Genomic DNA, 12,557 nt, shown 5'->3' on the forward strand with positions numbered 1-12,557 from the left:
TTGCCACAACTCACTGGGGATATAAGGGCAATACTAGCCTAGCAGGCCTGGGGAAACTGACAGTCCAAGTCCTTCAGAACAGAGCCCCAAATGTTGCTTACAATTTTAAAGCTCACTGCTGACATATGTAAAAATAACACATTCAGGTGATAAGAGCTTGCCCTTGTCTTCTTCCTTATTTTGATTTCATTTTGTGACAGACTTTCTGTATATGTAGCTAAGGGTTGGCCTCAAACATGAGATCTTCATACCCTGGATTCCCAAATGGGGGATTGTAGGAGTGGACCTCAGTGTCTGAATTTTGGTACCTGCTTTTCACATCTTACAGCCAAGTTGATACAGTACATACCTGAGAGATATAAGCATGTAAATATGCATACATAACAGTTCACATGCAGAAATAAAGACCATTACTTATGTGCCATTGTATGTGCTAACCATTAGAAGGGTAATGTTTTAAATCCTGACACAAGGTCTCTACCAGAGACATTATATATTTATACTCTGTCCATTCTATATTAATCAGTTTCAGGAAAGTTTAAAACAAAACACTGCTCTAGAGATGCAGTTAAGAATCTGGCTCTTAGCCGGGCGGTGGTGGCACACACCTTTAATCCCAGCACTCGGGAGGCAGAGGCAGGTGGATCTTTGTGAGTTCGAGGTCAGCCTGGTCTACAAGAGCTAGTTCCAGGACAGGCTCCAAAACCACAGAGAAACCCTGTCTCAAAAAAAAAAAAAAAAAAAAAAAAAAGAATCTGGCTCTTGCCAGAGGCAGAGGCAAGAGAATCTTTGAGTTCAAAGCCAGCAGCCTGGTCCACAGAGTGAGTTCTAGGACAGCCAAGGCTACATAGAGAAACTCTCTCTTGAAAAACAAATAAGCAAGCAAACAAACAAGAACCTGACTCTCTCTTTAGGTCTGAAATCTAACCATGATAATAGAGGCAGAGCAATTCCTGAATGAAAATGATTTAATGATTGTGTTTGTTACTACAATGGACTTGTAGAATTACTTTATAGTCACTTATCACGGATAGTGATTCATTCTCTAAGTCTACCAACAGTGTAAATCTGGGAAGTGGTGAGTAGATTACAGATATACCATTTTAATTTGTGTAAGGAAAGTTTATTCTTCTCCACAGTAAATTGCAACTAGAATACTCTGGTTAGTATAACTCTTAAAGTTGACTTCTATTTAGTTTGAGAACTGCATTTTAATTTGAAATTTTGGGCTTTGAAAATTGAAAATGTTTTAATAAGTATTTGGAAAGTCTGTATAAGTTTCAATAAGCCTTTAGTTGGATATGAATATAATTTTTAAAAATTTATTTATATTTATTTTATGTGCATTGGTGTTTTGCCTGCATGTATGTCTGTGTGAGGTTTTCAGGTCCCCGAGAACTGGAGCTACAGACAGTTATGAGCCACCAGGTCTTTTGGAAGAGCAGTCAGTGCTCTTAACCACTGAGCCATCTCTCGAGCCCCATGAATATAATTTTTTAAATTCATGTTTTATGTGAAATATAGATTAAACAGTCAGGCATGGCAGTACAGGCAAAGTAAAGAACATGCGTTTAAGGTCAGCGTGGCTAGACTCTCTCTGAAACAAACAAAATACTATCTTGCTTTATTTGTTTGTATAGCCCTGGCTGTCCTAGAATTCTATAGAGCATCGTTAAAAATTTATAAAAATTATCCTGGTGCTGGGCATTCAACCTAATGGCCTGAAACACTTCCAATGAGCTATATTTTGTGTAAAAATAGAAGTATGTTGGGAACTACTCCATTTCACTGAAGAAATTTTCTCTGGCAAACAAGCTACAATTAATTTGTCCTTTTTTCCTGGTCTTTGATACTAAAACTACTATAAAAAAGGAGCCAGGAGTAGTGGTGATTGCTTTTAACCCTAGGATTAGGGAGGCAGGGACAGTCAGATCTCTGTGAGTTTGAGGCTGGCCTGGACTACATAGGAAGTTCCAGGCCACTTAGGGCTCCATAGTGAGACCTGGAGTCTTAGTGTTCTATTACTGTGAAGAGACCCTATGGTCATGGCAACTCTTACAAATGAAAAAAACATTTGGTCGGGCGGTGGTGGCGCACTCCTTTAATCCCAGCACTCGGGAGGCGAGACCAGCCTGGTCTACAAGAGCTAGTTCTAGGACAGGCTCCAAAACCACAGAGAAACCCTATCTCGAAAAACAAACAAACAAACAAAAAAACCAAAACATTTAATTGGGATTGGCTCACAAATTCACAGGCTTAATCCATTATCATCACAGGAAGCATGACAGCATTCAGGCAGAGTGGTGTTGGAGAAGTAACTCCGAGTCTTACATGTCCATCTGGAGGCAGCAGGGAGAGGGAGCCACTGGGCCTGGCTTGATGTCCTGAAACTTCAAAAGCCCACTCACCCCAGTGACACATTTCCTTCAACAAGGCCACAGGTCCTAATCCTTCAAAGAATACCACTCCCTCTAAGCCTATGTGGGCCATTTTCATTCAGACCATCACATCCAGTTTCCAAAATGAAATTCATACTTACAGATTTATATACATACTTAAACAGGGACAAAGAATGCTAAAGATAACCTGGCTTTTAAACGTACGCTTTTTTTTTTTTGGATGTAGTCATTTGATTTTATGTGTGTTTTGCCTGAATGTATGTCCGTGTACCACATGGGTTTGTGATGCCTACAAAGGAGCCAGAATAGGGCATCAGATCCCCAGGTATGGAGTAAAGGATGGTTGTGAACCACTCCGTGGCTGCTGGGAATCCAACCTGGTTCCTCTGGAAGAGCAGCCAGTACTCTTAACTGCTGAGTCATCTCTCCAGGCCCAAATCTAGGCTTTTTAGACTTCAGGTTTTAAACCCCTGTACCTAAATTTGATTGCAGAACAATTTTTTTTTGCATATTTTATTTGCTCGAAGGGGGGCATCTGAATCCCACAGAAAGACTTGAAGCAGAACCGGTGCACCGTCTCTTACTGCCGCCTCTTTCCTCAAGGCCCTGGTTTTCGCTGGTGACTTTTCCTCTGCCCCCAGCTCCGCAACTCCTTTGATACATCTTCGGTACACTTCGACTTTATCTTAATTTTCAAACTCAATTTCTAGCTTTCAGTTTTGTCGGTGTATGCCAGTGGCCTCTCACACAGTTGCTGTACCGTGTGCAGGAACACTTGGAACTGGGATTCTAAAATGATAAGCGATGCAAAGTCGAAAGGAGAAAATAGCGTATGTTAAAAGCACCATTAGTGGAAAGCACACGTTGTCTTTCCTGGGGAAGAAATGACTCGGGCGTGGGGGCAGGGGGGGGCGGCTAGAGGAGGAAACGACCCGAAAGGAAGAGGTGCATTTAGTACTTAAGGGCACAGACAACTGATCTCAGGTAATTCTCCAAGGTTGAAAGTAATGAGGCACTTAGGGCATGACAGGCTTCTCTCCGGAAAGAAATGGACCGTTATTCACCAAGGGCCAGCCGTTCAATAAGCCTTTGAAATCGTGCGGCGTGGTGGGGTGGGGTATGAACCTGGATTGCAGAGACAACACAGTTCCTACCCTTAAGCACACCTCGTTTATAAAAAACACCTTGAGATAGGTGTTAAAAGGTCTTTTGCCGAGAGAAGCAACTGAACCCTTACAGCGGTCCGTAGGCTTCACAGAGGAAGTGAGTTGTGGGCTGGAAACCAGAGCTGTGATGCCGGTTCCTATTTTGGAAAACGAATGGTAGTGGAATGGATCACCCAGAACAGGAAGAGTCGGGCTTTAGATGAAGGCTGCGAACATCTGACTGCAGCGGGGACTTGGATGTGTCTGCCAGTCAAGGGTCCTGTTTGCCAAGAACCTATGCAACCCACGTGGATCGCCACATTCACTAATCGCTAACAGCTGCTCTCAGATATTTAAACATCTGCTGAAATTTTGCACACGCACTTTAGGGCCATGTGGGGTAGGGTGAGGAGATCCTCGAGCCCCCCCCCCCATCTTTTCAAAAGGAGAAGCCAAGCATTCAAATTAGCGGGAAGGCGGTTAACACCCGCAGCCCCGACTCTACCGAACGCTCTGCCGCTCGCCCAGAGGCACCGGGCGCGTCGCCTGAAGCGAGGGCCTAACAGCGCCAACCGCCGCGGGGCCGCAACCGCTGCAGAGTCGCGCGCAGCGGGCGTTGCGCCGTCCGGACTCGAAGCCTGGCGAGGAATCCAGGCGGGATTCTGACGAACGGCCCCTCCATCCAATGGGACAGCAGATCGACTTTTCCCTCGCCAATAGGAAGCGGAATCTCGGCGAGGGGGCGGGAGCTCTTGGCTGAGGGATCCGATCCCGCCCGGCGGCAGTCGAGGCGGGTGGAGGCTCCGCCTGAGCGGCGGGGAGCGGATTAGGGAGGAGGGAAGACCGGAAGCCACGGCCCCGGCCCCGGCCCCATCCTTACTTTCGCGTTCCCCCCGGGGGCTGGGAGCTGCGAAGCTGGCGGAGGGAGAAGCCGGGGGCCGGCTGGGAGAGAAAGGGAAGCGTCCCCTCAGCCCGCGCTCCCTCCTCAGCCACGGGCTCCTGGAGCGCGCCGCGGAGGACGCCGGGGCCGCTCCGAGCCGCGCTGAGGAGGCGCAGCCCGCGGCGGGGACCGATCGGCGACATCTGAGGCCGAGCGTCTCCCACGCCACCTCGACCGCCGCCATGTCCTCCACCTCCTCCTCCCCGAAGGAGGAGACGTACGAGGAGGACCGCGAGTTCGAGAGCCAGGCCAAGCGCCTCAAGACCGAGGAGGGAGAGATCGTCTACTCGGCGGAGGAGAGCGACAATCGCCAGGAAGCGACGACGCCTCAGGCGGGGAGCGAGAGCGACGGCGGCGGCGAAGGCGACGCCGGCGAGGGAGGCAGCGGCGACGGCGGCGGTGGCGGCGACGACGGCGAAGAAGGCGACGGGGGAGACGAAGGGGACGGCGACGACGGCGATGAAGGAGGCAGCGGCGGCGACGAAGGCGGCAGCGGCGGCGGCCCTCGGAGCATGCCCCAGTCCATGGTAACAAAGCGCGGCCGCGTCCCCTGTCACCGGGCCCGGGCGGGCGGGAGGCCGGCCTGCTTTCTTGCAGCGTGGATGCCGAGCGTGTCGCTGGGGACCCCCTCGGGCTTAGTATTTATGGCTTGCTTAGATTTCGCGGATCGTGCCGGTGCCACGCCGGCTCGAGCTTCGGGTGGCGGGGCCTCGCCGAGTCGACAGCCGGGGCCCTGAACTTGGGGAGGGTCGCGGAGCGCGGGCGGCGGGGGCGGGTGGCGCTTCCGCTCCGGGAGTCGGTGCCGCGCGCCCGCGGCGGGCTCAGCTCTTTGTTAGTTGAACAACTCTGCCTGGGCTGTGCTGGGACCCGGCTGCGTGCAGCCCTCCCGGCCGCAGCATCCTCCCTCCGGGCACCAGCCCAGGAAGGCTCTCCTGGCCTCGTCTCCAAAAAAGCCGAGGCCAAAAGACAAATGACGCCCCCAGTGCCCTAAACTCTAGCTCCTTGCTAGTTTGTTTTGTCTTGGGTTGTGTGTGTGCGTGTACGCGCGCGCGCGTGCGTTATTTTGCTTTTAAAAAGTGTTTGCGGGCATGGAGCCCATGCTGGGCTACCCGCTTTTTGGGCGGTGACTCAAGACAGTTTTCACATAAAAAATGTTAATAAAAAAAATGTGTGGGCAAGAGTGTGGCCGTGCTTTCAGGTAAAGGGTTTGCAAATGTTTCCGAATGACTTGAGTTCTACTTCAAGTTTGTCCCCACGGAAGAAGGAAATGAATTCAGAACTGTGTTATACACATTCCTCGAAGCCTCCTTATCAGAGATGTTTGCTGGAGACCGAAGGAATGTGGACAGCTTAACCCACAGCTTCAGTTCCATGGAGAGTTTAAGGAAACAAAGCGTTCCAACGGTTTTGTCCCTCGTTGGAGCTCTTAAACTCCCTTGGTGACTAAGATATTCTATAAACATTTAATACATTTGAGAGCAAATCTGTGCATTTTATGAAGTTATAGAAGTCTACCACCATTAAAGGTGTTTCAACCCATTTAATCAAAAGCAATTTGTCTTTGAAAAGTTTGAATTTTGTCTAGCTTAAATTAAAAAAAGAGTTACATGTGTGGATACTTAAGCTCCCATCCATGGCAGCCTCATAAGTTGGATCGCCTGGAAATAGAGATAAAAGTAGTTAAGTTGTGAGTCGCCTGACCTGGGTGCTGGGAATCAAACTGTGGTCTATTGCCCCCAAGAGGACTGTGTGCTTTTCGGATGAGCCCTTCTTTCCGCCTGTTTGAACTAAATTAAATTAAATTCATTTTTGTGTGTGCATTGAAGCGTGCGTGTGTGGAGGTCAGGGGACAGCTTCATGTGAGACCTGGGGATTGAATTTCGGTCACTGGCATCACCTTCACCACCTGAGCCAGCTCACTGACCCAGCTTGAATTTTTATGTGAAAATTCTGATAAGAGTGTTTTTAAATACGACAATGTGTGATGGGTAAATTTGACCTTTGTTTTTTAAGGAATTGTTTTTTCTTGCTGTAACTGCTCACAACTAATTCTCGAAGGCCTTTTGGCCAAGATCAGGCATAGCTTCCATGCATTTGTTATTTGGTGACTTTTCTGTCAAGTTTTTTGAGATACTCCAGATGTGACTTGGGTGTGAATAAAGGAGATTATGGTCTTCTTAGAGACTCTTAAGATCACAGGCAACTGTTGGAAGAGGTGAAAATAGGGTTATAATAAGTGGTGTTGTGGTTCTTTTGCCAAAAGACCTAGTTGTTTGTGAAGTACTTTTAAATGTTTTGGAAAGATACTTAAAACACTTGGCAGGAAAGATGGGTGGCTCAGTGGGCAAGAGTACTTGCAAATGCCTGAAAACCAGAGTTCAGTTGCTAGAGCCCACATGGTGGATGTTGTCCTCTGCCTTATGTATGCCTTAGTGCACACACACCCACACACACAGCGATAAAATTTTTGTTTTAAAATAGGCTATTTTTGAATGCTAGGGAGAAATATGTAATCAACATAAGTCAAAAGAGTGCAAATGGCATTGGGCAAGGGCTTGCGGTAGATCAGGAGTTTAGTCTTACAATTTTTGTGACCTTGAGAAAGTCTACTTTTTAGTTTTCTTAGTCTGTAAGATGTGAAACTTGAACTGTATGTACTTTCCTTACTTGATGCTGTAGTAAACTAGTTAATACAACTTTCAAATGACCAAGGCAGGAATTGATGTATGTAGTTAAAATTCAAGTTGCTGTTCATCTTTTAGTGCTTAGGGCAAGGTGCTTTCTTTTAACTGCGTAGCTGGAGCAAGGGCTGTAGCTTAATGGCCTCAGTGGTACACTTGACTAGCATGTGCAGCTGTTTTTGGCTCTACCAGGACTCCTCTCCAATAAATTTATTTGTAAATTTAACAGTGATTTACTGGGGTAATGTTAAGTTTAATGAAGACTCAGTTTTTCATTTTCAAAATTTTTCCTTGTAATTTTCAGTACTATTTTGAAGTCATTGTAATTATGAAACATGTGCATAATAAAATTACTTTTATCGAGGTAGAATCTAGCGCTCCATCCTGTTGAAATATTTTTTTTTTATTTAACTGAAGAGTTTAGCCTAATTTCTGTAGTCCTTAGCCTATAGAAGAAATACATCTGTGTCAAACTGTTAGAGTAAATGCAGATTCGGTACAGTGATGAACTATCTTCTTAACTCTAATTGGAAATTTGTGAAGGGAGAAGTAAGATTTTAAAGGATGTCTTCTGTTTGACTTTTCATGATTTAATAACTAAGTTTAAAGAAGAATGTGAATAACAACAGTTAAAATGGGAATGGATCCTTAGCAATGGTCTCAGTGTTTGAAGGTAGAGAAATAGGAAGGCTGGGTGTGGTGCATGCCTGTAATTCCAGTTCCCAAGAGGTAGATGTGGGGAGCACTGCTGTGCCACTTGACCTATCTAGTGAGTTCCATAGCCAGACTCTGGAAGGAGGGAGGGAGAGGAGAACGAGAGGAGGTGGGATTGAGATGGATTGCTTTGAATGGTTTGGATTGGACAAATAAGATGCTCCTTGGTTGGTGTCACAGAGCAAAAATTCCCAGGGCTTTTGATTCACTGGATTTCATTCTTGAGCAAAGCTTAATTATGGGAGGTTCATGCTATGTATGTGTTATAATTATTTTATTCTTTTGGAGAAAATAGCTTATTTTTAAAATTTATTTTTGAGGCAGGGTCTCACTGTATACCCTTTACTGGCCTGGAACTCAATAGAGACCCACTTTCCTTCTGCCTCCTGTGTGCTGAGATTAAAGTTGTGTGTTTCACTATTTCTAACCAACTTATTTTTTATTGTGTGTCTGCATGTCACTGTGTGTGCCTAGTGCCCATGGAGGTCAGAAGAGGCCTCTGGAACTAGAGTGAAAGATGGTTGTGAGCCGTTGTGTGGTACTGGAAACTGAACCTGGGTCTTATTCAAAAAGCAACAAGTGCTAAGCCATTTCTCCATAAGTAGCATACTTAAAGTTAGCAGGCATAATCTTCAAGATCTTTTTAATTTTAAGAAAGAAACTAGTCCTTTACATATTAGGGCTTCACTTACCAAAGCCAATTTATTTACAGAGATGGAGTTCCAATTTATCTTGAAGATGAAGTTTTTCAAGTGTTGTATTCCATTCATGAGTAGACAGGCAAATCAAGGATTGAATGATAACCAGCAGCTTGTAGTCCTCGCTACTCAGGAGGTTAAAAAAAAGTCTGGAGGGGGCTGGAGAGATGGCTCAGTGGTTAAGAACATTGCCTGCTCTTCCAAAGGTCCTGAGTTCAATTCCCAGCAACCACATGGTGGCTCACAACCATCTGTAATAAGGTCTGGTGCCCTCTTCTGGCCTTCGGCATACACACAGATAGACTATTGTATACATAATAAATAATAAATAAATATTAAAAAAAATTAAAAAAAAAAGTCTGGAGGACTACTGGAGCCTAGGCCATCAAGTCCAGGGTGGGCAGTATGGTGTCATAAAAATAAACCCAGGTACAGTGGTACATGTCTGTAATCCCAGCAGTTCTAATACTCCTAAGTGGACAGAAGCAGAAAGATGATGAGTTGGATGTTAGCCTGGGCTTCAGACTCTTTGTTTCAGCCAAGAAAGGTCAGGAATGGGTAGCAGTTGGGAGGCAGGATAATCAGTAAAGACTTAGCTACATAGTGAGTTTGAGGCTAGCTTGGGTTCCAAGATATGCGGCAAGTATTAGTAGGTATATAGTCTGGCCTTGATATGAATGATGGTGATGTGAGTGAGAGGATGTGGGCCTTTGTATATAGGTAGGATTATCAATACTGATTTACCCACTAGTTTAGAAATCAGGTAATAGGATAATGTTGTAAGACTCAGTGGTAGAATAGCTGCCTAGCATGAGAGAAGTGTATTCCTTGATACCACAGGTACATACATCATATATACCTGATTTTAGGGTAGGTAAAGGCCTCTGCTGCAGAGGATTTCAGATTTCTTGTCTCAGGTATATCTCAAATTGAAAAAACAGTGATTTAAGAAGAGTGCTAATGATTGGGATATAGCTAAATTTGTGCTTGTCTGTGTGCATGAAATCGTGGGTTTGATTTCCTGTGATGCATAAACAGTGTATTCTAGTGCATATCTAAAATCTTAGCAGGATGATCGGAAGTTCAAGGTTGTTTTCTGCTACATATAGCAAGCTTGAAGCTGGTCTTGAATGTATGAGAACTTGTTTTTTTGTTTTGTTTTAAGTTAATAGTAGTCCCAGCACTCTCGGGCGGCAAAGGCAGGTGTATCTCTGTGAGTTCGAGGCCAAGATAGTTTAAAGAGCAAGTTCCAGGATAGGCTCCAAAACTACAGAGAAACTCTGTCTACACACACACACACACACACACACAAACACACAAATACAAATTTAGGGTAGAAGGGAGGATAGAAAACTATATCTCGAGGAAGGGAGTGGTAGACATATAGTTTGAAAAGAAAATTGTCTTTCAATTGGTAATGACTAGAATTTTAGTTTTTCAAAAATGAGCACTAGAAAAGTGGACAGGGTTTCTCTGTGGCTTTGGAGCCTGTCCTGGAACTAGCTCTTGTAGACCAGGCTGGTCTCGAACTCACAGAGATCTGCCTGCCTCTGCTTCCTGAGTGCTGGGATTAAAGGTGTGTGCCACCATCGCCCAGCTAGAAAAGTTTTTGTATTAAAGGAATGGAATTGGGTTCTGGATTAGCCAGGGCTACATAGTGAGACCCCATCTCAAACAGAAGTATGTATGGGAATATAGTTAAAATTAGGGAATTGCCAAGATAGATAATTTAAGAATGGTAAATGATTGGGAATAAGGAAAAGTACAAGGATTATGAGATGGTTTCTTTACCTTCAGACTGAGAACAATCTCCTTTCACCCAAATACTATATTATAGCTAACATCTTCCAGCTTTTCTCTATAAGTTCTTTTTAAAATTTTTCCTTGACAACAAATAATAATCTTTATGGAGTATAAGCTCATAATTTGTATGTAATACATGGATCAAATCGGAGCAGTAATATTTTCATGTCCTGCAGCTTTTGAAAATGATGTCAGTGTAGATTGTGAATTCTTTTGAGGGATTTTAAAAAATTGGTCTGCAATCCATTTTTTTATGGGAAAGACCAATTTGAAAACTAGCCATTTTTTGCACTGTATTCATCATGGTCATTATTCATGATGGGCAATTCTTAGAGAAAAACTGGCAAAGGTAAAAGGCCTATTCAAAAGTTACTGCCAAAATACAGGAAGAGAGAGCCTCTAGAAAAACAAAACTGAATTCAGAAGGTAAATTTTGTTATATGAAAGATTTAATTGGATTAGCATAAATATAATCTTTTGAGTGCAGAAGGTGACTTTTATAATAGACTAAAAAGTGCAGTTAGAAGCCAGATGATGGACAATTGGAGAAATATGAAAACAGACTGTTAGATTTGCCTTATCAAATTATTTTTGTCTTAGGAAAATGGTAAAGGTTATGTAAAACAACATCATCGTTGTTAGGATGTTGAGCTATTTAGTGATGAAGTATCATGAGGCCTACAACCCTGTTTCTCATAGTTTAAAGAGAAAAGTGTCTAACTCTCTGGATGTAAAATGCAAGGGTAAAAGCCCCCCAAAGGTTGGGGGACACAAACAATACTGAGTGTTTTATGAAATAAAAAGCTGTAAAATAATTATTATATAATGTGTAAGACAAGCAGAAAAGTATATAAAAAAAAAACCCAACCACTCATGAGCCCACAATCTACTTCAGTACATCAGACATTGCCTATCACATTTCCCTTCCTGGCTTTTTAAAGGAATTTATTTTGGCCAGGCGGTGGTGGCCACACACATTTAATCCCTGCACTCTACAAGAGGTAGTTCCAGGACAGGCTCCAAAGCCACAGAGAAACCCTGTCTCCAGAAAAGAAAAAAAAAAAAAGAAGAAGAAAAAAGAAAGGAATTTTGTGTATACAACAGTTCCCTATGTCCACTGTGTGGGTTCTGGGGATTGGACTTGGTGTCAGGTTTGGTGGCAAGTGCCTGTGGCTTTACCCACTGAGCTGACTTCTGTTCTCAAGATCACTCTTCTTTAGAAATAAAAATTTCAGAAACAGGCCTGAGTTTGTGGCCAGCCTGGTCACATAAAGAAATCCTGTTTTAATAGCCCAAAGCCAGAGAGAGGGGTTTGGAAACTTATTAGAAATAAAAATTTCAAAGCAAACATTCAATTTATCTTATTTCTCAGGTCTTTTGCTAACTTGTGAGTTGTAATTTAGTTTGTCGTGTATGTTTGATTTATGTGTGTGTATGTACCCTTTATAATGTAGAGTTGAATTTACTGAAAGATGCCGTTTAGACTTTGAAGTTAACTTGACATTCTTTTCTCTTCTCTAGGAGGGAGGTGGAAGTCATCATAAAGTTTCTGTTTCCCCTGTTGTTCATGTTCGAGGACTCTGTGAATCTGTGGTGGAAGCGGACCTTGTGGAGGCGCTGGAAAAATTTGGGACCATATGGTAAGGATAGCAGGGACTTAAATAAATATTGAAAATAACATGGTAGGACCTTTATGGGGTGATTAGTAGATGCTTACATTGATCATCACCTGCCATCCTGTCATTCAATGAGTTTATAGGTAAAAAGTTTCTTGGTATTGAGTTGAAAATACTGACTCCTCATGTTTGTTGGCTCTTTCGTTTCTCTTTTTGCTCTTTGGCCTTTCTCATATTCTTTTTAAACTTTTGGGTTTGCTTCTAGTTAATGTTTTATTTGTGTGTGTGGGGTTTTTTTTTTTTTTTTTTTTTTAAGAGACGGGGTCTCTACATAGCCCCTGCTGTCCTGGAACTCACAGAGATTCATCTGCCTCTTGAGGGCTAGACTCAAAGGTGTGTTTTGATAACTTCACCCAGCTAGAAAGCAGTGGTGGCGCACGCCTTTAATCCCAGCACTTGGGAGGCAGAGGCAGGTGGATCTCTGTGAGTTCGAGACCAGCCTGGTCTACATGAGCTAGTTCCAGGACAGGCTCCAAAACCACAGAGAAACCCTGTCTCAAA

General features: G+C 43.9%; 2 protein-coding genes across 2 annotated transcripts in view; one reads left to right on the top strand and one right to left on the bottom strand.

The window, feature by feature from the left end:
* Nucleotides 1-2,237: 2,237 nt before the first annotated feature.
* Nucleotides 2,238-4,668, bottom strand: LOC126514565 (progesterone receptor-like). The gene is made up of 2 exons (XM_050163537.1): nt 4,050-4,668; nt 2,238-3,188 (listed from the first exon to the last, which is right to left on the bottom strand). The coding sequence occupies exons 1-2, from the start codon at nt 4,666-4,668 to the stop codon at nt 3,106-3,108; spliced, it is 702 nt and encodes a 233-aa protein (XP_050019494.1). The 3' UTR covers nt 2,238-3,105.
* Nucleotides 4,422-12,557, top strand: part of Hnrnpll (heterogeneous nuclear ribonucleoprotein L like) — a 32,474-nt gene continuing 24,338 nt past the window's right edge. The window contains exons 1-2 of the mRNA XM_050163516.1: nt 4,422-5,011; nt 11,902-12,020. Coding sequence (XP_050019473.1) covers nt 4,667-5,011; nt 11,902-12,020 — 464 coding nt within the window. The 5' untranslated portion in view covers nt 4,422-4,666. The remainder of the gene's footprint in view (nt 5,012-11,901; nt 12,021-12,557) is intronic.

The sequence above is a fragment of the Alexandromys fortis genome, unplaced genomic scaffold, assembly GCF_014885135.2.
Source record: "Alexandromys fortis isolate MF-2015 unplaced genomic scaffold, M_Fortis_MF-2015_v1.1 scaffold_136, whole genome shotgun sequence".
Taxonomy (NCBI): Eukaryota; Metazoa; Chordata; class Mammalia; order Rodentia; family Cricetidae; genus Alexandromys; species Alexandromys fortis.